The sequence below is a fragment of the Meriones unguiculatus genome, chromosome X (genome assembly GCF_030254825.1).
Source record: "Meriones unguiculatus strain TT.TT164.6M chromosome X, Bangor_MerUng_6.1, whole genome shotgun sequence".
NCBI classification, from domain to species: domain Eukaryota; kingdom Metazoa; phylum Chordata; class Mammalia; order Rodentia; family Muridae; genus Meriones; species Meriones unguiculatus.
In genome coordinates, this window is record NC_083369.1 from 116876431 (window position 1) to 116901380 (window position 24950).

General features: G+C 42.2%; 1 protein-coding gene and 1 pseudogene across 1 annotated transcript; one reads left to right on the forward strand and one right to left on the reverse strand.

Annotated features, from left to right (window-relative positions):
* Nucleotides 1-7636: 7636 nt before the first annotated feature.
* LOC132649920 (PWWP domain-containing DNA repair factor 4-like) lies at nucleotides 7637-9730 on the reverse strand. The gene has a single exon (XM_060374699.1). The coding sequence runs from the start codon at nucleotides 9728-9730 to the stop codon at nucleotides 7637-7639; it is 2094 nt and encodes a 697-aa protein (XP_060230682.1).
* Nucleotides 9731-9969: 239 nt separating this feature from the next.
* The window catches only part of LOC132649921 (COP9 signalosome complex subunit 5-like), a 45091-nt pseudogene continuing 30110 nt past the window's right edge, over nucleotides 9970-24950 (forward strand).

The window sequence follows — 24950 nt, forward strand, 5'->3', positions numbered from 1 at the left end:
CTACCAGGAAGGATTATGATGACTGGTTCCAGGGTAGCGTGGGAAAGAGTTAGGTTGAGTGTTCTCAATCCCAGATCCCGGGCCCAGATCTCTCTGCAAGAAGCAGCCTGGCGGTAGAACCTATGTTTGCTGATGCCGAGATTGTACCAGGTAGGGTTGAGTGTCCTCAGATCCAGAGCTTGGGTTTCTCTGCCAGGGGCCGCTGGGTGAGCTGAAGAGGGGGTGCTGTGTCCTGTGGCAGGCTGCCTCTCTGTCCTTCCCCTCTGACCTGCCCCTCCACCAGGGCAAGCTTATGGCTGTGCTGTCAGGGGAGTGCCAGAAGGGGTTGGGACTTCTCAGTCCCGATCCTGAGCCAGGGTTTTTCTGCCAGGGGTCAGGGGGCTGCCGGTGATAGGACTTGGTGCTAGACCTTATTGTGCAGGATGCAGGAGATTCTCAGGATGTGTTGAATGACCACAGTCCCAGATCCTGAGCTGAAGTTTGTTTGCTAGGAGCCTCTGGCAGCACTGGGGTCCGAGCACTGTGAAGCCGCTGTGCACCTCTTTATCTTTCCTCTCCACCATGGCAGGGTTATGGTGGCATTTGCGGGAGTGCTCGAAAGGATTGGGTTTTCTCAGTCCCAATCTCGGGTTGGGGTAAAGACAATGTGGTCTGTGGCAGATTCTGGTGGATGCCCCCTGCCTCCTCCGAAGAGGAAGTAGGGATTTTGAGCTGGGCGCGCAGCAGCTCTCTGCACAGTGGAGCTCAGCTGTGAAGGTGGCGGGTACCCATGGTCAGTGAGACCTTCCAGGGAAAGACCAGGTAACCCATGATAAGTCTCTCAACCTTCCTTCCCCATGGGGTTTTCTTGGAACTGGAACTCTCAGTCTCTGGCACCCTTGTACCCACCACTCAGCCTGGGAAAGTGATCAGGACACGCAAGCGTGCGGCTCCAGCCTGGAGAACCAAAGCCCGCATTAGCTGGTATCTCTTCTGGATTCTAGGCTGTGTGGCCTGAGAGTGGACCCGACCAATTCCCATGCTGTGGGAGCCTCCCCTCACCTGGGAAACATGATCGCTGTAGTTTTAGGGCCCAGAGTTCAGCCTCCTGGTCGCTGCACGGAGAGTTTTGTCCTGTTTCTCAGACACAGTGTTCTCCTGGTGCCGCCATCTTGGCCCCCCAAAAATGTTTTCTTAAACCTAAAAATCAGAGCTAGAAAAAAATCATAACCTAAACATGTATAAAATGTTGTAAAATGTCAAAGTATATAAAAATTTATAAAAGGCCAGAGTATGTAAAAATTACAAGAAGCTAGAGGGCATATGAACTTTATTTGCTTTGGTTGTATACCTGGAAATACAAGAAAAAATAAACTGTAAAGTATGCCAAAATTTAAACCATATTAAGTTAATTCTGGTTGGTTTTGCCCCAGATCCAAGGTCCCTGTTTGCTAGCAGGCAGATATCAGATCCCTCCCAACCACATCCACACTGTAGGCAACATAGACATCATTGGGACAGTGTTCTCAACATTGAAGCCCGTCTTCTGTGGGTCTCCTAGTGGAGTCCAGGCAAAAAATTCCTAGATCCCAGACAGATCTGAATAATGGGAGGACAGTACCACAGGCCTATATGCATTTAGAGCACCCATGCAGGCACATTGTGCCCATGAACTGCACCCGCACCCAATCCTGCACTTATGCTCCACCATTCCAGGCATCTAAACACTCAGGCACACTGTCCTTCAAGGCACACTTCCACACACTCCCATGATTTTGTGTATGTACCTGCATCTTTCCTGCCTTAGCTACAGCTAAAACACCACCATCTGCTCTCAAAGTGGTGGACTTCTCTCATCTTCCTGAAGTATATAAGCCTGCAGTGGTGCAAGGAGGTAATCCTAACACTTGGGAGGTGGAGACAGGAGGAAAGGGAATTCAAGACCATAATTTGAGGTCAGCCTGGAGTCTCTGAGAGCCTGTCTCAAACAACAACTTTGGATGTGGAATACTTATGAGGACCAATTTTGATTTCCAGCCAGTTTTGTGTTGCTTGCTTGAAATCTGTCTCTAGGTCAGTAGAGACAGATTGATCCTCAGAATTTGCTAGCCAGATGTTCCATTCAAATCAATGAGCTCCTGGTTCAGTAAGAGATACCATCTCAAGAGAGAGAGAGATTAAAAAGACAGTCAACATTGACTTCTTGTTTCTGCCAGTACATGCATACACTAACACACATACACAAAAATGAAACAAAAAGAAAACCAGGCATGGTGATGCATGCTTAGAAGATGCAGCATTTAGAAGATAAGGCATGAGAAGAACACCTTGAATTCAAAACCAGCCTACTGTATTAAGTGAGTTCCAGGCCATTTAGGGGTACATAGCAAGGCCTTGTCTCATAAATATAAAATAAGAGCAGAGTAGTTTGGGCTAAGTTGCATGCATGAACCCCAGGGTTCCATCACCAAGATCGCACAAACCAAGCATGGTGCTATCTGTCTAAAGACTTATAACTGAGGAGGGAAGGGAGAGAGGATCAGAAATTCAAGGCCATTCTTTACAGTGAGTTTGAAGCCAACCTGGGCTATGGATCCTGCCACAATATCACTGATTGTCAGATTGGAACATATTTGTTACCTCTCAGGAAGAATGACAATGAAGATTAGGCCTGCCTGATGGTCTGATGAAATGCTGAATTGATAAAACTATCCTCAGTGTAGAGATGAGGTAAGGAATCCCTCTAGATGGTTGAGGTAAGCAACCTTAGGAGGAGCCTTAAAACTAGCTGGAGAATATGGAGCCTGCATCAGGGTCCACATGCATCTGCTGGAGAGTGTGTATGTGCAAGGCTAGGAAGAGAGAGATAGTTGATGCTGCTCTTTTACCATAGCAGATCTCAGAGTATATTGAGGAAATGTTTCTTCCTCTTGACTGCTTTATTCTTGTGAAGATATGTGGAACAGATCTGACTTCTGGCACTGACAGTGTGTAGGAAGTAACTCTGAGTCTCAAGATTAGGGTGGTCAAATCAAAGGTAAAAAGTTCTGTCTTCTACTCTTCATATGGGTTGAGTTTCAGGTCTTGGCCCACGGAAGCAAGGCATTTGGATTTTCATTCTTCATTTAAGTGGGAACCTCTCTATCTTGCACACACATATAATTATATTAATGTGTTCTATATTGAATTACAGAACCTAAAGAATCATCCTCTCTATACAGAAAGTTTCTTTTTTATTTTAATGACTTAGAGGTTGTGGTCCAGTCATTTGAACTATGGCCATCTATGATGACAAAGTTCTTGAACCAAGTAGTTGCTCAGTCCATAAGGCTGGATGTCTCAGGTCATCTTTAGTCTAGGTTGGAATCTCAAAGAAGTAGTGAAGGAATGGGCTTGCTTAAAAAGTGATAGTAAGCAGCTAAAGAAAAAAAAAGCTTCTTCTACGCCATTATATAGGCTTCTAGAAGAAGGTGTGGCCCAGACTAGAGGTGGGGTTTTCTTGCTCAAAACAATGTATTAAGGTGTATCGTCCTCCATCATGGTCCAAGTTAAAGACATGCCTTCCTACCTCTAATTCTAGATTATGTGTAGATATTCTAACTTCAAATCAAGAAAAAAAAAATCCTCTTGGGGGTATCCATCCATTTTAGGGTTTTATTTAATTCTAGTGTAATAAAGTTGACAACCAAGAAAACCCATCACAACTGCAAACTGTGTTGACTTGACACACAGTCATATTTATGCCATAATTAATTTCCAAATGTAAACATTAACCAGGTCATAATAATGCCTAAACATGATATAAGTAACTATTCTAAGTACAAGGCAATCTATCTATCTATCTATCTATCTATCTATCTATCTATCTATATATAATTAAAATATATATATAATTACGACCAGGTCGTAATTATGCCTAAGGTGAATTAACTACTTTTTGTACAGCTTAGGGTTAGGGTGTGCTAAGGGACACAGCACAGTGGTTACTGGTTCAGGTATTTAGTCCCTCTTGCAAATTCTGCCTCCTCTGGCCATTGTTTGCATGAACTTGTCAAACACCTAGAATGTCTCCAATTTGAATTTGTCTGATGCTTTTTTCATATGTAGGCCATAAATATGAAGTTTAGGTACAAATCCCACAGAAGGTATTGAATCCTCCTCTTTATGTCCTCTCTGGGGTGTGTGATGATGTCAGTGATGGTCATGCCTACTAAGCCTTTAGGTACACTCTACATACAGCTTCACGTGTGTGAGAAGCAGAGTTTATAGGTATTATCAGCTCTCAATTTTTGGTTTCCAAATCACCCCATAGAGACTGTTTTGATAAAGGTTGTACTTATATTAGAGTACTTACAGCTTCCATGGGATTTTAATGATTAACATTAAAATGTTAATCATAGTGTCCTGTTTAGATCTGCTGTCTCTCTTACAACAGAAGTGTGTGTTTCTGTGTGTACCAGGCAAGGGTTTATAATATAGATACCTTTCACTCAAATGTAACAACTTTCATTCAAACACCCAGGCTACCTAAATCATGTAATAAAATATAAGAAGCAATGCATTGAGGCCTGTAAGGAGATGTAGCTTTTTTTTTTTTTTTTTTTTTTTTTTTTTCATTTGGCGATATTCCTTACTGGGACCAACGATGCTTCATCTATCCTCAGACAGATAAAGAACTGAACTCAGTGAACATTGATACAAATATACTCAATAAAATCCTTGCAAACCGAACCCAAGAACACATCAAAGATATCACCCACCATGACCAAGTAGGCTTCTTCCCAGGCATGCAAGGATGGTTCAACATATGGAATTCCATCAATGTAATCCACCACATTAACAAACTGAAGGAGAAAAACCACATGATCATCTCCTTAGATGTTAATAAAGCATTTGACAAAGTCCAACACCCATTCATGTTTAAAGTCTTGGAGAGATCGGGGATACAAGGCACATACCTAAACATAGTAAAGGCAATATACAGCAAGCCTATTGCCAACAACATACTCTGAAACTGTAAACCAAAGCAAACTAAATGTTTATATTTCTCAGAGTGCTATGGGCATGGTGTCTCTTCACAGCTGTAAAACCCAAACTGAGAGAGAGATCATGATCTTTAGCATTAGCTGTGGATAATAGGTAGTGAAAATGTGACCATGAGAGTGGGTGTCAGAGATTGCAGATCTAAAAGTTAAGCAAAAGAAAAGGTGGAAAACTCAATTCACATCTATTCCCAAATGAATAGGGAACTTTGAGGACCCCAGAGTCTCAAGAAACCAAGACAGAATTACTGGTAGGAAAGATAAGGACCAGGAGACAAGGAGATAACAGGAATGTGGGCAGATTAGTGTAGCAGTAGGGCAATCATGTGTTCTCTTGTTCCATGTCAGTGCTCAAAGTAAGTAGTAGAAATGGCACAAAATTCACTTGAAAGTTGAGAAGGAAGAAAAGACTTTTAGCTCTGAATGAGGATGCTACAGGCAGGGTAGGTGGTGCTGTTAGGGGACATGAATGGTAGAAGGTGAGGACAGAGGGTTTTGTTGTCAGAACATAATGCAAAAGGGGGCAGTGTCAGTTAAAGTCATAGTAGAGGCTGACTATGCAGGTGAGACTATGTCTGACATGAAGCTTCTGAGACCTGCACTGGCATGGTGCTTGGGTATGTAGAACACAAAGAATTTAGATTTGAGCTTCTCCTGGAAAATCCATTAACAGATTGGAGTTATTAATTCCTATCCTAGATGGAGTCAAAAGCAGGACTAAAGGAGATGACTATGATTTATAAACTTTTCAAAAGCAAGGAGGATTGAGTTATACAGTGTCGGTGTCTTTTACAGAGAGATGGCTCATAGCAGAGGGAAAAATATGATTACATTTAAAAAGTCTTCTTCATTTATATATTTTTGGTGTGTGTACATGATAATTTTTGTGTGCACCTGAACTTGAAGGCCAGAAGTTGATATCAGGTGTCTCCCTCATTTACACTCCAAATTAGTATATTTGTTTTTCTTTTGTTCTTTTTTTGACAGGGTCTCTTACAGAACAAGAGGCTTGCCAATGCACCTATACTGGCTGGTTGGCAAGCCTCAGTGTTTTTGTCTTTGTGCCCCCACTACTGAGAATACAAGCACCTGTGTCATTCTTGCCCTTTTTCACAGGTAAGAGCCCACTGGATACACAAAGGAAAGGCACTAATTAGTATCAAGGGCTAATGCTCACCATTCTCCAGTGCAACAGGAAGGGAAAAGGTATCATGTATCCAGGGACATAGGCTGGAGTACAAATGCATATTTACAGGGATTTGGCAGAAACCAAGGGGACAGCTGCTTATAAAGTTGTACTTCAGGGTCCACAGAGGCACCGATTCATGTGTATCTCCAAAACACATAAAGGACTGTGATTCAAGAGGGGAAAACAGGCCAATCTGGGAGGTATGGCAAGCTTGCTTCTCAACAGTACACCCAAGGTGTCAGTGAATCCAAGGAATGAAAGGCCGCTCTCCCTCTTCCGGCCAACACCAGAAGTCTAGAAGTTTTGATCTCAGAAATGTGAGAAAAGCAGAGATACTATTGTCTGCTGCTGCAGACAGTCAGCCCATGAGATTGGCAGACCTTTCTCATTAAGAGAATGTAGTCTCTGGGGGACTGGAGAATGGCTGAGAATATAAAGTGTTTCCTGCATGGGGTGAAAACATGAGTTTACCATCCAGTACTCATTTATAAGAAAAGTATATGGACAGGCATGTTTAATCTGTGCACTGGGGTGACAGAGACAGGAGGATGGAAAGAGCTGCCTGGATACCTCTTCTAGCACAATCAGTGAGCAACACGTTCCATCAGAGATCCTGTCTCAGAAAGCAGAAAAAATAAGTGAAGAGACACCAGATTTTGACCTATGACATCCTCACGTTTGTGCACACATACAGAGAGAGAGGGAGGGAGGCAGGGAGGGAAAGAGAAGGAGATGGAGGGAGGAAGGTGCAGAAAGATGAGAGAGAGTAGAGAGGGAAGAATAAAGGAAGGGAAGGAGAGAGAGAGTGAGAGGTTTTAAAACGCAATACATCATGATCTTTGAAATCAGACTAACTCCGGGAGTACATTCACTTCCTTTCTCTGGCTTTAACCAACTGCCTCAATACACATATCTGTTCCTCTTCCTCATTGTGAGTGAGTGAAGAAGGAGGTAATGGAGAAAGAAAATTGTGGAAGCTAAGCTGGCTCCATCCATAGCACCTTAGAGAAAAGAGGACAGGAAGTGTGGGGAAGTCAGAGACAGGTGTCATCATTAACCTGATGTGCTGGCTGGGTATGTTGGGAAACTGCAGAGAGGGCAAGGCTATGCCAAGATAGCCAATGCTCCACTCAGGGCTGGCAAGGTTCCAGGGAAGTGCACCCACAGGACTTGTGCACACCTAGGCACAGGCCAGAGAGGGCTGGTCTGGCCTGAAGCTAACAGAATCTGTCTGTCTGTAGAGCCCATGTAGACATCTGCACTGTCAATCAGGAAAGAAAATATTTATTTCGAGGTGGGGAAAGAAACACTCAGCGAGCAGTTGTCCCAGTGCCCAAAGTACACCCCACAGTCTCCCAGATGTTCCTCTTTGGAGTTGCTTCCTCTCTCCTCTCTTGGGAGTTGCAGGGGTGATGGCTGATTCCTTCTAAGGAATGGGTGCATGAGGGGCCCTGGCAGCCCCAATTCTGACTGCTGACCTCTTCCGGGCTGCCTTTAAGAGGTTCTTTTCAAAGAGCTCTTTCTCACGGTAGTGCACTGGTGGGCCATGCAGGTACTTCTCTTCTGCCTCCTTGTAGCTGAGCTCATAGAGGGCAGCGATGGAGCAGATGATTGCTTCTGGAAGAAGAACGTCCATGGTAAACTGCACTTTATCTCCTCTAGTCAGGGAGAGCAGAGCCTCATCTGCTTCCTTGCATATTTCTTGCAAATGCCTGGCCACAAGATGCAACTGGTCGTCATCCTCCAGGTAGGTCTCAATACAGAAGTCTTCCCCCCTTGATTTCCAAAGATTGTCCACCCACCTGGACGGTTTTCTGCCCTGCACAATCTCCCGCAGGTGCTGGTCGGCCCCCTTTCTCTTCACTATGAAGTCCACGAGCTTCTGGTTGGCTCTGTCCCAAGCAGCCCTCATACGGTCAGGCAGAACTTTCTTGCGGGGGCCTTTCCCACCTGGGGCATTCTCCTCCTCCCAATCTTCCAGGTCCACATAGCTCACCTTAGGGAAATCAATGTGCAGGTCTCCTTCCTGGATGGCCCTCCTTAGCGGGTAACTGACTTGGGCAGTGTAATAGCCCATAAAGGAGCCCAGGTAGGCGCCACAGGCCAGGCCCTCTCTGTAGTGGTCGATCACTGTGAGGCACCAGCTGATGCCCTGGCTGTACACTCTGCTGGCTCTTCTTATGAGTGATATTTTTTCTCCACAGTCCAGATGTTTCAACTTGTGTAGAGGGGCACGGACACCCTTGTGCTCAAACTGCATGTTAGCTTCCATCAACAACACCCTCGCCATCTTGTCATTTTGGCTGACACTTTTTACCACCGCTGGCCAGAATGGAAGGTCCTGAAATTTGAACCAGACCAGCATTCCTCGTTCAATGGTATTCTGTAGCTGGGCAGAAGCCACCTTGGCAGCTTGGCGTGCTTTTTGAATGGTGGAACGCCTCCTCTTGAACCTGGTCTTCGTCACCTTTGAGTGAGCACACGGTTCCAGTTCTGGCACCCTGCAATGTGGACACAGCACGTGGATCTTCCTTTTCCTGTTAGCAATGCGGAGGGATCTTCGCAGCCTCAGGATTGGAGGCATGCAAGCTGCTGAGGCCGAGTTTGCAGCTGGCTTCAGGGTGCCCGGGCCGTGGTCCTCCTTGCTCTCATGGAAGGCATTCTTCCTTTGGCCTCCAGTAGCCCTGGTGTGTAGGTCAGCAAAACGTGCTTGTTGCTTGAGGGCTTTGGGCGAAGACCAGATGCACCTCAGTGGCCCAGAAGCAGCCTGCTGCTCTTTCTTAGCCCGTACACTCTGCCTGGAGGCTGAGGCAGTCAAAGACTTGGGTTTGGATGTGTTTAGCTTTTTCATGCATGCATTACGACCAGAATTTCCTTCCAGTGTTGTGTGACATGGCCGTACTCTGATGCCTCTTAGGACATTCTGTTTCATCTCAAAGTGTGGAGGCCCAACAGTGGTGTGTGCCTGGGCTTTTCCACCTCGCACTGTGGGCACTTTCTGTGAGCCCACTGGCAACACAGGACCCTGACGGTGCTGCTTTCCAGGACTCCTCTGGGAGAGCTCTTGGCCTTTCTGGTTGTGCTTTTGGAAGCACAGACGCACGCGCAGGCGAAAGCGAGGACGTGGTTTGGAGTTGGCCTGCTCTTTTGGAACCTTTTGAGGACTTGTTCTTGTGCTGGTTCTTTGGCCACCTGTCCTTCCACCTTGCAAACAGCCTCCCTCCCCCAGGATATCGAGAGCCACCTTGAGGGCTCTTCTGTATGCTCTGGTCTGCTTTGGTGAGCCATTGCCCTGTGACTCCTTCCCTGCCATGGAGGCAAGGCTCACAATTTCAGACTTGGATAGTGGCCTTGCTTTGGTGCTCCTCACTCTTGTCTTCTCCCCCATAGGCAAGATTTGCACCTTCAGGAAAGGTGCCCCTCTCCTCTTACAATGGGCTGATGTCCTGGGTCTGGACAACACCCTGGCAGGCCACAGCTGACCCTTCCAGCCACACAGCACATACTCTGCAGAGTTCATGGTGACAGTACTCTGGGGCTGTGCTGATCACTACAGCGTGAGCAGTTTGGTTTTGGTGGGCACTGTGACTGCCTGACAGTTGTCTCTGTCCAGGCTCTCCTGCCTGTGGTACTGGCCTCCTTCCAGATACTTGTGGAGGAGCTGGAGCTGACTTCCCTCAGGGTTATGTGGGCTTCCCCTGCATGGTGGAAGAAGGAAGCAGAGTTGCATTAGGAAGGAAATAAATAGGCTTAACCAGCATGGACACATCAGCGTGGTCAGGGGAGGCAAGGGTAATCAAAGGAGCTCATAAAGCCTGTTCTACAGATGTGGGAGAAGATATGCAAAAGGTCCAGAGCAGATGGGAAACAGTTGTAATAATGTTGTTCCCCACCCCAAGTCTGGAGTGTTTAACTTCATCCCAGAGAGGTGGATGTCATTACAAAAGCTGTGCATTTTCTTGCCCACCAGTCAGTACCTTAGGGCTCCCTGGGATTCTTTTGCTAAGGAAACCTCATTGTTCTCTTTCCTAGGGAGCTAGTCCTGCTCTGCCAACCCCAGGATGCCTATGGACAACCTAGTGCATGAGCCTTCCATACTTGTGTGATTCTAAGTTGAGCAGCAAGGAGGTGGGGAACTCTTCATGGTGATTCGCATAACATGGTAAGAGAAGATGGCTGCTTTCATAGCTTCTGGCTACCCCACCAGCCCACCACCAATCTTTCAGCTTAGTTCTGTTTCCATTGTGGACCTCACTATGGCATCAAGTGTCTACAGGGCACACTTGGCGAGATCCCCAAAGAGAAGCTACTTCTTTACTAAACAGACATGCTTATTAATTAATTGGAAGACTCAGTGATTTCAGATGGCAAGCAACAGGGTTATGTGACATGACAGGGAGACAAGTGTCTCTGTTGGAACTGTGCACCCTCCTGCTGCAATGTCAAGCCTATGGTAGACCCTGCACACCCATATCTGCCTGTGATGAGCACTATTCATCCAAGAGATTACAGATCACTGACCTCTCCTGTCTCCAACCTCTGTGCCCTAATGTTAATCCATAAAGTCTTAGACAGGAAATTAAAGTAGCTACTTGATGATATGGATGGTCATGTGCCCATCCCTAGGTCTCGTGATATTCAATCTCATCTGTATTGCAGCTCTCCTCTTCATGTTCCTCCATACTGTCCCTCTCAACATAGTCCTCCCCTTAACCATCTCAGTGTAATTTCAACCCTTTCTTCTCCTCTCTGTCCATCTGTCTGTTTGTCTCTCTCTGTCTCTCCCTCTGTGTGTGTGTGTTTATGGTGGTAGCTAATCTGCTCTTGACTGCTTCTTCCTTGAGCCGGCCAGTTTCCTATCAGCAGTGTGCATGTCACCTGAGGGAAAACTCATCTGTCTGATCCTCAGAGGCTGTGCTTGCTGAGAAGAACTACAACACAGAGGAAGAACCAAGAAAGACCCACATGCCACCCATGTTCACTATTCATGCTAGCATGCAAATTTGATTCTTGACATTACCAGGGCACCATGAGCCATAGTGAAACAGAGCACTCTGAACTGGGGGCTCCTGTGACACAAATCATCTTGGGAACTCCCATTACAACAGGTCCCCTCTGTGAGTGTGGCCATACCGAGCATAGAGACCCCAGATCTTATCCTAGGAATTCCTAACCTTACAGAAGTAGGGGGTGGAGAGCAATGACATTCTCCTCAATTCCTCAGTCCTTTCCTTCTGAACCCCTGTATCCATAAACTACTGGTGGTCCACGCTAGCCCCCTATTCACAATGCAAATGTGCAGTGTCTCTCCTGTTGCATTCCCTTCCAAGCATTACTGACTTCAAATCTGATCTCACAATGCATAAAGTGGCTATCTACATAAAGGAGGCTAGGTGTGTCTCAGGCCACATCTGCTGGATGATGCAGCACTAAATGCGTATGTTGGAAGTATGGAGTTCATTTTAGTGATCACCAACAGGAACCCTTCCTCTGATGAGGCTGTATCATCTAACATGGTTAGCTGGCTCCCTCTGATGCAGCTCCCTTGGAGTCCTAGACGTTGGGACACAGGTGTCTCCTGAGAACACAGAGGAAACTATAACCCCCTCAGGTACCTTAGGCTGTCTTCTTCTGGATCTTCCTTGAACTGGCCCTCCAGCAAGGATGAATGAGCACCATCAGGCCCAACCACATCACCACCATCCAGATACCATGCCTCACAGGGTACCCTTAGAAACCTCAGATATGTGAGTTATACTTACAAAATGCACCCTTTTTACGCTGCACAGGTCTGCACAATGTTCAGCTTCCCTCGGGCAGTACGTTCTCAGACTCACATACTTCACTTAGAAATCATATCTGGGAATACAAAGTGTGTGTTCAAGCCCACAAACCATGCTATTCAGGCATCATCTGTAACCCAGACATAGAGAGATGTGCATGCACTCATATCAGTCCACACTCCGCCACCCACACCCCCTTTGTGTATTCTGTCTTTGTATGCCTGTTGCTCCAGGGCATATGAAAGTCCTTGCCCTTCCTACAGACTGCTTAAATGTTATTGGTATTGCCACCTGCCTCCACTGTTTCAGGCATCACCTGCCTCCAGACCACTACTTTCAACCAAGGCTTTGCTGAAATTTCTGTGATAGTTACCTTTCTGGCAAAAACAGTGCTCTCTTTTCCAGAGGCACAAAGAGAAGAAGTAGAATACTGAAATCCCTGTCTCAGTACATGCTTCAGCCCTGGGACCAAAGGCCTTTTATCAAGAACTTGGGCACAATTGCTGTGTGTGAAGTCTATTCACATTTTCTGCAGATGGGAACAATAGCTTCCTTTCCTGTGTGCAAGACAGACACATGGGTTAAAGGAAGTCTGATGAGAAGGTGCAAGAAGGGTATAGTGTATATTGGTCACACAGAGGAGCAGAGACACACAGAGGGATCCTGATGTGTTGGTGGGTTATGGGGAATCCATGGCTGCACACTCTCTAATTCCCAGCTGGTTCTTAACCCAACTCAGAGCACTGTAAAGTCTCAGACACAGACACATACTAATGCCTGTTGGGGGAACAATGTCTGGCCTCTCCTCTCTCCTCGGGTATTCATGACACCAGGTGTTTTACTTCAGTATACCCAACTGCCATTAGTGGCCAGTATTAGAGGCAGGTATCTTTTTGTAGGCCCGTGGCAGATATCCAGGCCCGGAGAGTATCACCACTTCCTATAAACAATCTTCCAAAAATAGCCTGCAGGTCAGCACCCACCTCCCACTCATAAGCCTCCACCCCAGCCACAAAGGGAGGCCCAGATACACCTCTGCCTTAAATGCCTTCCAGCTTCTCTCTAAGACAACAAACACCACAACTATCTAGGCATTAAGGTGCTGCCACACAGATGCAGTCATTCTGTCAAGCACACAAGTGACAATCATCGCCAAAGAGAGAAAAGGTATCCATTCACATGTGTTGGGGAACTATGCTTTCATGGCCTGAAATGATAAAGCTGGCACCAAAGGGTTGTCACCTGAGGACAAAGAGACAAGGCAGGGTCCTTTGGGCTTCACTTCAAACAGTAGTAGTGACAACAACTCCTGTCCCATGAACAAGCACACAGGCTCCCAGGGCACACTCAGAGGGTCAGCTCACAGAGTCACTCAGGTTGGCTGAAGGCACCTACCTACATGCTTCCTGTGGTTGTCTACTGATCTCACCTCTTCAGTCTGTGAGTATCCTTCAGAAATACATCTGTAACCAGGAAAGAATGGCTTGTCCTCGTTGTCATGGCAACCACAGTGTCATAGAAAAAGTTTTCTGCAAGTAGCCAATTCTTTGTGGAAACCAGGAAGTACTGTTCACTTACACCTCTGTCACCTAGTTCCCCCCAGCCAGACCCCTGTAGCTTCAGGCATGAAAGAAAGTAACCATGCACACACTACAGAAGATGTCTCTATCACTCCAGGGTACAGGGTCTTTAAGCACAGAGGCTCTGGGAGAAGGCAAGACAAGAGATGGCAGGTACCAATAGTATTTCAATTGTCCACACAAAAGAGGAACCAGAAATAGTTGGTTGAGTATGTGTCTGTACAAAATGAATTCAAGAGCTGAAATACTTATCTGGTGCTCTTATGGAAAAACTATCTGTGATTTTACTTGCCTGCACTGATACACATAGCTTCAGCCTTTTGGTGGTTGGCGAGAGTGGGTCTAACTGCATAATAATCTTTTCTATTTTGCTTGTATCCTAAGGTGTCATCCTGTGCTCTCTGAAAGCCTACAGTTGTAAAGGGCAATGGAAAACTCTCTCCACCTGTGGGTCTCACATTGCAGTTGTGATTTTGTTCTTTGTCCCATGCTTATTTGTATATGCACACCCACCATCTGCTTTCTCCTCTGATAAAATGGTGGCGATATTTTACAACATTATAGCTCCCTTGTTCAATTTATTATTTGCACTTTTAGGAATAAGGATATGACAAATGCCATGAAGAAAGCCTGGAAGAGATTCTTGGTGGTTTCTGAATGGAAAGTGAGAGATAAAAAGATATCAGTAAAAAGCCCAAAATCATTTTGATAAAAAAGATTCTGCATTCTCCTTTTATTGAATAAGTCATCTCTGTCACTAGCAGTACATCAGAAAGGGTCAGAAATGAAGTGTTCATGTTATTGTGCGTACCAGTTCTTATCTGGCAACTCACAATTTTCAAATGTTTACTAGGGAGATTTGAAATTTGTGCTTGCTTAAATTGTAGTAATTTAAGAGAAAAATGGAAAGATATTTTATGTATCTAGTTATTTACTAATTATTCCACCCTGTACATGAGGTCATAGCAGTTTACAATTTAAATGACTCTTGGAAACAACCGGGATTCAGGACACACAGACAGCAGAAGATTCTCAGAAACTCTGTTGTTGATATTTCTGTGTCATGTGAGGTCAGCCTATAGTCTGAGCTTATCACAGCAGGTGTATGTTATAAGCACTATGTTGAATTTATTCAGAGATATAATTTGGTTAAATTAACTGTTTATGTTCCTCTAGTGACAGATGAAATGCTTCACATACTGGTTTGATATGGGAATGGACTGGGGAAGACTCCATAACCAAATCAGCAGTGATTATTTCTTATTCAAGCTTCAAGAAAGAGAACACTTTAGCAAATCTTATACTAGCAACATAAGGGAAAGGAGTGACTTTATTTTCCACATTACCATAGCAACAAGATAACCAGACCTTCAACCAACAAAAAGTCAGTTTTAATAGTAGGGGCCATTCCAGTTTTCTTGGTGACTTTAGTTTACTTTGACTATGGAAATGAAAATAATTTTAATGGAATAATCGTACGTGAAATGACTTTTCAATTGAGCCACATTTTACATATCAGCCCTTTAGTTGAGTTTAATTAGTTTCAGCTAGTCATATGGTTTCTGAATAAATGTATTTTCTGGAAAAAGACCTGTATTTCTCTTGTTGTATGAGCAGTTATAAAATGTGAATTAATCATGTAATTTCAGGTACAATACTGAAAAATACATTCCATTCTTTTCTTAATCTTTCATGCCAGTACAAAGTAAAAGAGTACATTTTGTGGGAGAAGATTTCCCCAATATTTGGAAGGGAGTATTCATGGGGTGTTGTGATTAGGTTTCAAACAATCAACTGAAACATGAGTGTGCATTACAAATGCCCCCATGTGTAACAAAAGCACAAGGATCCTAATAGAGCTCACCACTGGATTAACATGCATTATCATCTTTCTTCCTCATAACAGGTTTGGATTATTGATGTCTTTTCCTTATACACAATGATTTTTGCCCTTGATAAGTTCATTTATTTATGAGAAATAATGAAAAAAGGCTTATTTGGGTTCAATTGTTTTATGATTCTTTAGTTTTCACATTTTGAAATACAAATAAAACAAAACAACAAAACTTCATTCAGGCCAGACCATAGTGATAGATAAAGATTTACATCTAAATGCACATGGATTTAAAAATCAAGCACTGGCTTTAATAAATCTATCCTCTTACCCCTCTGTATAGACTCTGCCAATGATCAATGTTTTTGGTATTAGACATTATGGCCGGTGTTCGATAGAATCTCACAGACCATGTTTATTATTTTTTAAGTATGTCTCTAATATCCCTAATTGCTCCAGGATATTTATCAATGAAGAGTTTTGGATTTTGTCAGAGGCCTTTTTTGTATCTAATGAGATGATCATGTGGTGTACTTCTTTTATATGTTTATGTAGTAGAAGCAGAAAATGAGCCAAGACTTATCTTTGCACTTTTTCTTTTCTGTAGCCTACCTTGAAAACATTTTTTACAGAATATTGTTACAGAACTATTATTGAAAAATAATATTTCCCTTTTAATGGCTCTCATTCTTTACCAAGACTAAATCAATTAGTATTACAATATAAATTTTATATCTCTGAAGGAATTGTATGTGTGCACACACATATATATGGATAACTACATATGCTAATAAACTTTGCATTACACTAACAAAATGTCCAAAATAAACAATGTAAGAAAGCTTACACTGCTTCATAGTTTTACATGTTTATTTCCATAAAGGGGGCAAATACAATTACTTTCAACCTAAAAACACCTTCTAATTTTGCTGTATCTTTAAGATGATTGGAAATGTCTAGTAAATTTGCTTTTCCATTTTTTTCTTTTCTGGGGGGGGGATGGGTTTTGAGACAGGGTTTCTCTGTGTAGAGTTGGCTCTCCTAGACTTACTATGTAGACTAGGCTGGCCTTGAACTCACAGAGATCCTCCTGCCTCTGCTTCCTGAATGCTGGAATTACAGGTGTGTGTACCACCGCCCGACTGTGAATTTGGTTTTTCAGTGAAGAAATATTTATCAAGTGCCTTCTCTGTGAGTTCTATTCAGAGGCTACAAGAGTAAGTTAGGTCGTATCCTTCCCTCCATGGGAATCCCTCCCTTACATTTCATTAAGTTTGGAAGAGAACCATTACACAATCGTGTGACCCATTTAGATTGAGTCAAATTCTGTGCATGTGTGGGAAGCAGAAGGGTGCATTGAGCTTGTTACTGGAGCAGTAGTGGAGAACAAAGAGGCCAGTAAGAAGGAAAGGGAGGACAAGGGAAGTAAGGTATAGAACAATGAACTACAATGATACATATGTGTGAAAGTATCATTTTGAAACACCTCTCTGAATACAAAGTAAAAATTAATAATGACAAGAACTAAAGAATCAAGCATCTGAACAAAGACTTGAAGAAACAGGGAGTTAAGCCTGTGGAGCCCTTGAAGAATATTCTGGGCCTCAGGAGTAGCCAGATTGAGGAGACTGGGAAGGAAGGAACTGTGAGAACAGAACAAGTGAAAACAGGAACAAAGCCTTGGGCCACCATGAGCAATCTAAATTTTATTTATTTATTTGGTATTAGGAAAAACCTAGGTCTTTGCACACATTAGGCAAGTGTTCTACCACTGAGTGATACTGTGAACTCTTCACATTTTTTAAAAGAAAATCATGAGTCAGGATTGACAATTTGTTGCTAGCCTTTTCAGTAGCTGGGCTTAGAACAGTGGTCCAGGTTCATATAGAAAGTCAGTTTTGGTGAATAGCAGCTTTTACTTCATAAAGGAGAATATAACATTCCCCTTTATTAAGAGGAAAAACAAAATTGCATTTAAGGAGAGAGAGGAGAACACAGAGAAGAGAGAGATTGCCACTTTATTGTAAGTTGAAATTCAGAATCCTGAGCTAAGGTAGTGTTTTTTACAGGATTTATGTAATGAATAATTACTGATGATATCCTCAACAATACGATGATGCCCCTGAGAATTAAAATATATCATTTTAACTTTTATTGTAAGTCCTTGTATTCAGTACAGCCTTTCTCTTTCTTAAAATAGGCTAGGCGCATATTAATTTTAGATTTTGAGACAACTCAAAGTGTTGATGTTCAAAATGTTGATAAATTTCAATGTTGGATCCTGTTTCTCCAAACATTTTTTAGTCTGTGTGTTTTTATTGGAGAGTTGAGTCCCTTGATGTTGATAGTTAATAGTGATCAATGAATATTAGTTCCTTTTATTGTGGAGTTAGTGATGTTACTGTGTTTCTATGCTTGCTTTCTTTTATTTATTTTTCTGTTGTGAAATTATCTATGTCCTGTGGTTTCTTATGTGTAGCTGTTTTCATTGGATTGGAGTTTACCTTATAGTACCTTCTGTAGGGCTGGGTTCCTGTGTAGATATTGTTTAAGTTTTGTTTTGTCATGGAATGTTTTGTTTTCTCCATCTATGTTGATTGAATGCTTTCTGTGTATAGTAGTCTGCATTGGCATCTTTGGTCTTTTAGATTCTGCATGACATCTGTCCAGGCCCTTCTGGCTCTCATAGTTACAGTGGAGAAGTCTGGTGTGATTCTTATAGGTCTACCTTTGTATGTTACTTGGCCTTTTCCCCTTACTGCTTTTAATATTTTTTTCTTTGTTCTGTAGATTTAGTGCTTTGACTATGATGTGACTTGAGGAGTTTCTTTTCTGATCTAGTCTATTTGTTGTTCTGAAGGCCTCTTGTATGTTTATAGACATCTCTTTCTTTAAGTTGGGAAATTTTTCTTCTATGATATTCTTGAAAATACTTTGTGTACCTTGGACCTTGGAATCTTCTTTTTCATCTGTTTCTATTATTCTTAGATATTGTCTTTTCATGCTATCCTTGATTTCCTGGATGTTTTGTGTTTGGAACTTTTCTCATTTTACTTTTTCTTTGAGAAATGTATTAGTTTTGGCTAGTGTATCTTCAGCGCCTGAGATTATCTATTCCATCTCTTGTATCCTGTTGGTGATGCTGACCTTTGTGGTTCCTGATCATTTTTCTAAGTTCTCCAACTCTAGGGTTTTCTCTTTTGTGTTTTCTTTATTGATTCTAATTGTGTTTTCATGTCTTGCATCATTTCCTTCATACGTTTGAATATGGATTCCTGTCTTTCCATGATGACCTCTGATTTTTTGTTCGTTTGCTGTCTATATGCCATTAATTGTGCCTCTAATTGTACCTCTATTAATTTGGCTGCAGTTGCCAGTATTTCTTTGAGAGCTTTGTTCATTTCCTCTCTATATACCTCTACTCGTGCCTCTATTTGTTTGGCTGTATTTGCCTCTGTTCCCTTAAGAGCTTTGTTCATTTTCTCTTTTTGTGCCTCTAATATATTGATGAGCCTTGAAGTGAGATAATTTTCCTGTTTTTCCAATGAATTAGCATGTCCATTAACATTTGAGGTTCCTGGTGAAGCCATGATGTCCTGATTTTTGTTGGATGTGTTCTTATGCCAACCTCTAGCTATCTGTTTATCTGTAACCTTTGCTCAATTTATTCCTAGTTTGTATTTCAGACTGTGTAGGTCTTTCTTTTGTGTCTGGAGTATTCTTCAGGAAGATAAGAGAGGTCCACACAGTTTTGAGAGCAGATATTGGTGTTTCCATTGTAGCTAAGGGAGGAAGGTCACAGGTGTGCAAGTGCGAAAGAGGTACAGGGAACCACTACTGTGCTCTCATTACATATGGTTCATCTAGAAATTTTAAATAAATTACCCCCTCGAATCTTCATAACATGACCAATAACTACGTTTATTTTTGTTTAACAGGTAAGTTTAGATACTTTAGTTTCTTAATTCCAGTCAACAGTTTAAATGTTGAGAGAGAAATGATTTTCAGTCTGTTGTTCCTGAATTCATTCCTGTAGTATGATCATATGTGAATTTCTGAATGCTTTTCCCTGGTAAATGAGAACCAAATTTTTCATTTATATCTTGATTTCCAAGAAAATCTCTGTATCTTTCAGCTTATGGCTGAAATTTAGCAAAACCTGGACTTTACACTTGTTTGCTTTCTGTGGGTAGGCATCCAAAAAACATGAGAAGCTGAGTAGTCTGCATAGATTACCTGGCTCTTCTTAAGGCTAGCTTCACATTGTAGATTGGTGTAAACTCTCAACTTTCCTCACCAACTATGGCTGTAATACTCATTCTAGAATGAAGGCCACATCAGTGGTTTTAAAATATGTATGTTGTTCAAGAGTTCAATATCATACAATGATGAGTCACAGAAGTCGGGATATTAGATCTACTTTTTTAATTTTGAAGATGATATCAGAAGGGATGCCCATACTTCAACACACTTTCTTTGAGATAATTTCAAAAGGCATGTTAATATACCAATTCTTAGTTTTCCTCTTTATAAAAAAGGAATGAAAGTGTAGTCCTGGACTACCGTGATTATTAAACGACATGAAAATCTTCAGACCAGTACTAGGCCAGGGTAAGTAGGCAAAGAACACTGTGGAAAATGAATTCTGACAGTTAAAGCCAGCTTTGCTAACAACAACAACAACAAAAAAAACAAACAAACCTGAAAATAGGGACAAAATTTACACAACACTCTTCTGTGAGTTTTTTTTAATCATCTTAACAGAATCTGCAGTATAAAGAATCTTTTGAATTGTAGTCAGTCCCAAAGGTACATGCAATTGGCTAGGGGCGAAATAGCTTTTAAGCGCTAACTTACAATTCCTGGCTTATGTGAAATACTGTAGTAGTATTTGAGAGAACTACTAAGAATTGGTATATCTCTAAAACAGTTACACGGAAAATAAAGGTGCTAAAAATCACTTAAAGAGTATATGGCCTGCCTTCTTTTCTTTTCTTTTCTTTTCTTTTCTTTTCTTTTCTTTTCTTTTCTTTTCTTTTCTTTTCTCTTCTCTTCCCTTCTCTTCTCTTCTCTTCTCTTCTCTTCTTTTCTTTTTGTGAAGGGTAATAATATGGGCCTCTTGGCATTCTTCTACATATCGACATCCAGTTAGACCAGCACCATTTGATGAGGATATGGTCTTTTTTCCATTGTATGGTTGTGGCTTTTTTTTTTTTTTTTGTCAAAATTAAGTTCCCATGGGTGTGTAGGTTTATTTATGGGTCTTTGATTTGATTCCATAAAATCTGTCAGTCTGTTTCATTGCGAGAAACATGTCAATTTTATTACTGTTGCTTTATAGTACAACTTGAGATCAGGGATGGAGATACCTCTAGAAGATCTGTTATTGTACCGGAATATTTTAGCTATTCTGAGATTTTGTTTTTCCATATGAAATTGAGAATTGTTCTTTCAAGGTCTGTAAAATATTATGTTGGTATTTTGTTGGGAATTGTGTTGATGCTATAGATTGCTTTTTGTAGGGTGGCCATTTTCACTGTTATTCATACAGATCCATTAGCATGTGGAACCTTTCCATCTTCAAATATCACTTTCAGTTTCTTTCTTCAGATCCTTTTTTTTTTTTTTTGAGTAGATCTAATGATTTATTTATTTTTTTTATTTTTTATTTTTTTTTTTCAATGCAGTTTATTCAGGAACATTGAACAATCCTCGGACCCCGGGGAAAGCCATCCCACAGCTTAAATAGCCTCTGGGTAGCCAACCCAGACGTGCCACGGGGGCAATGCAGATAGGTCCACATACATGGAAGCAAGCCAGACCCTCAGCCTTAGCCAAATGTGGAATTGTTCATGACAGAGAGCACTCACCATCGGGAAGGTGGAAGGCGGAAACCAGCTCCATCTTTAAGGCATAGCATTCCGCAGCTCTCTACAGTTCCCCCTTTTTGTTTTAGAAGCATCAGGCAAGAGTAGAGGTCTGATCTCTGATATTAGAAATAAATTGGGACTTTGTACAGATGTTCATTTAGGTGTCATCCACCCAAAGAGCATCAGACCCGTCCGATACCTTTTTCTCAGAGGCGGGACCTGGGGCATCAACCCGCATGCAATCAGACATGCTCTTCTCTGGGTCCAAAGCGGCTGACCCTGAGTGCAGTGCTTAGCCTCGCATCCTGAGCATATCATTTTAGCTTTTTATGGTATCCAACCATGCTTGGGGAGAGTGTCCTGCTTCAATGGCTGTAAAGGCCTGAATGATCATGGCTGCATCACACTGTTGTGAGGCTCTAATCTTGCATATATACCACAGGCAAACCAAGGAGACCAACACCAGAAGGCCTGCTAACACTCCCATGCCCGCCCATTCCTTCAGATGATTCATGGCTGCAGCAATCCATTGATAATCCTGTGGCTAGTCCTGCGTCCACTCTGGTAGAATTTACTGTGACAATGGCCACTCTCAGCTGCTCCATCGTAGTATCGAATTCTCCAGTCCAATTACCTAAAATATAGCTTGACAATTGTTTAGACAGATTTGCAGCACAGGAAAAATTCTCATGTTGTATGCTAGTAAGAGATTTTGTGGTGTATTAATAAGGAAGAGGAAAAACTAACTTGCCTCAGTCCTTTTGTTAGGCCCAGCAAGAGCCTAATTTCTGGGGAGACAGTTGAGGGGATCTGAGAAGACTCAACTGATGCAAATGCAAGAGGTTTATTCAAGCCATTGCATGATGGGGCTAGCTCTACAATCAGGCTAGAGTCAGCACCAAGTCAGGGGGCTAACTCTGCAATCAGGCTAGTGTCAGCACCAAGTTAGGAAAGCCTCAGGTTTTTAAAGGAAACACTGTAGGGATAGAGGGGGTTACAGGTTTCACAGCATGGTAGTATATATATGGTCTATTTGGGGAACCAGGTCAGGTCTGTCCCAGACATCTGGGGGATATCATATCTTTCCTGATACGTGCAGATTGAGCCACTGTTAATTGTGGGAAAAGGATTATTACATCCTGTGGTCAGACTAGGCCATTGTTAAACGTGGGAAAAGTAATTTGCTCATCCTGTGGCCTCTCCAAAAAGCAGGGGTACATGCCTTTGGTCAAAAAATCAGGGGTTATTTGGGAGGGGAGTTAGGACCATCTGGATCGGCTGCTAGATGATGTTATCTTCTTCTGCAATCGGGTGGAGGTCTTTCTTTGTTCATTTCCTTATCTCCATCGGTGCAAATGGCTAGGATCAGGAGGGTTGTTACAATCTCCTGTTCTCTGGAAAAGTACTGATAGACTTTAGTTTATCATGGGCCTACAATTTAAAATTATAAGTTTCATGACAATTAAAAGAAATATAAGTTATAGGGTTAGTCTGATTCTTTCACTTTCTGAAGTCCTGAGATTCACTGGTCTAACTTTTCTCTTTTCCTCCCCACACCTCCTCTTGTATTCCCTGTTGCATGACCAAGAGGGCTTGGTCATTGTTGGCACCCTATATAGGAGCCTGAGAATGGAGAGTATTATAAACGACACCACTGGATACTAAAAGAGAGTTTGAAATAGAGAAGAGAAGCAGTGAGGATTTTTTTTGGTTTGTTTGTTTTTGTTTTTGTTTTTTTAACATGGAACAGGGGAATAGTATAAAAATATTTGTGCAAATGTTGATAAACAGTGGACACCACTGAGCTAACAGATTTCCTACACTCTCATTTTCTCCTGAGGGATGATATCTGAGAAAAGAGAACAGGAGGAATCCATGTCCTTCCTGATTAGACCTATAAGATAGTGAGTGCACCTCCAAGTGAGTGCATGCAGAGCCCTAGATCCAAGATCCCTCTACAGTAGCAGCCAGACATCACTTCCCTTTCATCCACACCCTCACGGTGGGCAACATAGGGATTCTTAGGAGAGCATTCTCAAAATTGAAGCACCTGTTCTGTTGGCCTACCAGTGGAGTCCAGGAAAACATTTCCTGGAGCACAGAAATATCTGAACACCAGGAGTATAGTAAAACAGGCCTGTAGAACACTGAGGTATTCAGGACAGCTGTGAATGTACATTGCACATGAATAATGCCAGCGCACACTCGTACAGTAAAGCTCTACATTATGAGGCATCTACATGCTCTAACACCCTGTCCTTCCAGTACACTTCCACACATACCCCCTTACTTACACGTATGTGCCTGAAAACTTCCGTCCTTGGCTACAGCTGAAACACCAGCTCACACTGTCAAAACAGTGGATCTCTCTGATCCTCCTGAAGAACAGCCCAGACACCAGAGACAGTTGGACCCTGTTTGAAGTGTAGCCTGAAGAAATAAACATCAAAATTAAGATAAGCAGATGGCTAAAGGTCCATATAAAAACACATCCAATAAAAATCAGGACACCATGGCTCCACCAACAACCCCAAATATCAAAATATATACTAATTCATTGGAATCACAGGAAAATTATCTTAAATTTATTCTTAATCATTTATTAGAGGCACATAAAGAGGAAATGAATAAAGGTCTCAAAGAAATACAAGCAAATACAGCCATACAAATAGAGATACATGTAAAGGCACAAGGGGTGGCATATTGAGAGGAAATGAACAATGACAACACCAAAATAGAGGCCATCATAGAAAGACAGGAATCCACATTCAAACACATGAAAGAAATGGTGCAAGACACTAAAACAGAATTAGAATCAATAAAGAAAATACAAACAAAGAAAACCCAGGAGCTGAGGAACTTAGAAACTTGGTCAGGAACCACAAAGGTAAACATTACCAACAGGCCACGAGACATGGAATAGATAATCTCAGGCACTGAAGATACAGTTGCTGAAATTAATACATCTTTCAAAGAAAAAGTAAAATTGAAAAAGACCCAAACACAAATTATCCAAGAAATCAAGGATGCGATGAAAGAACAAAATCTAAGAATATTATGAATAGATAAAAAGTAGATTCTGGGTTCCAAAGTGCAGGAAATATTTTCCAGAAAAAAATAGGAGAAAATTCTCCCAACTTAAAGACTGAAATGTCCATAAACATACGAGAGGCCAACAGAATACCAAAGAGACTAGACCAGAAAAGAAACTCCTCATGTCACATAATAGTCAAAACACTAAGTCTAAAGAACAAAGAAAAACTATTAAAAGCAGCAAGGGAAAGAAGCCAAGTAACATATAACTACCTATCAAAATCACACAAGATTTCTCAACAAAAAGTATGGTGGGCCACAAGGGCCTGGGCAGATGTCATGCAGACTCTCAGGGACCACAGATGCCAATCCCAACTATCATACTCAGCAAAGATTTCAATCAAAATTGATGGAGAAAACAAAATATTCCATGACAAAACTATATTTAAACAATATCTACACAGGTATTGGAGGGCTGAGGCACTACAGAAGATACTAGAAGGAAAACTCCAATGCAGCGAAAACAACTACACCTAAGAAAGCACAGGATATAGATAAATTCACAACAAAGAATTAAAACAAAACAAGAATTGAAACACTGTAACACGACCAAATCACAATAAAAGAAAATAACACTCAT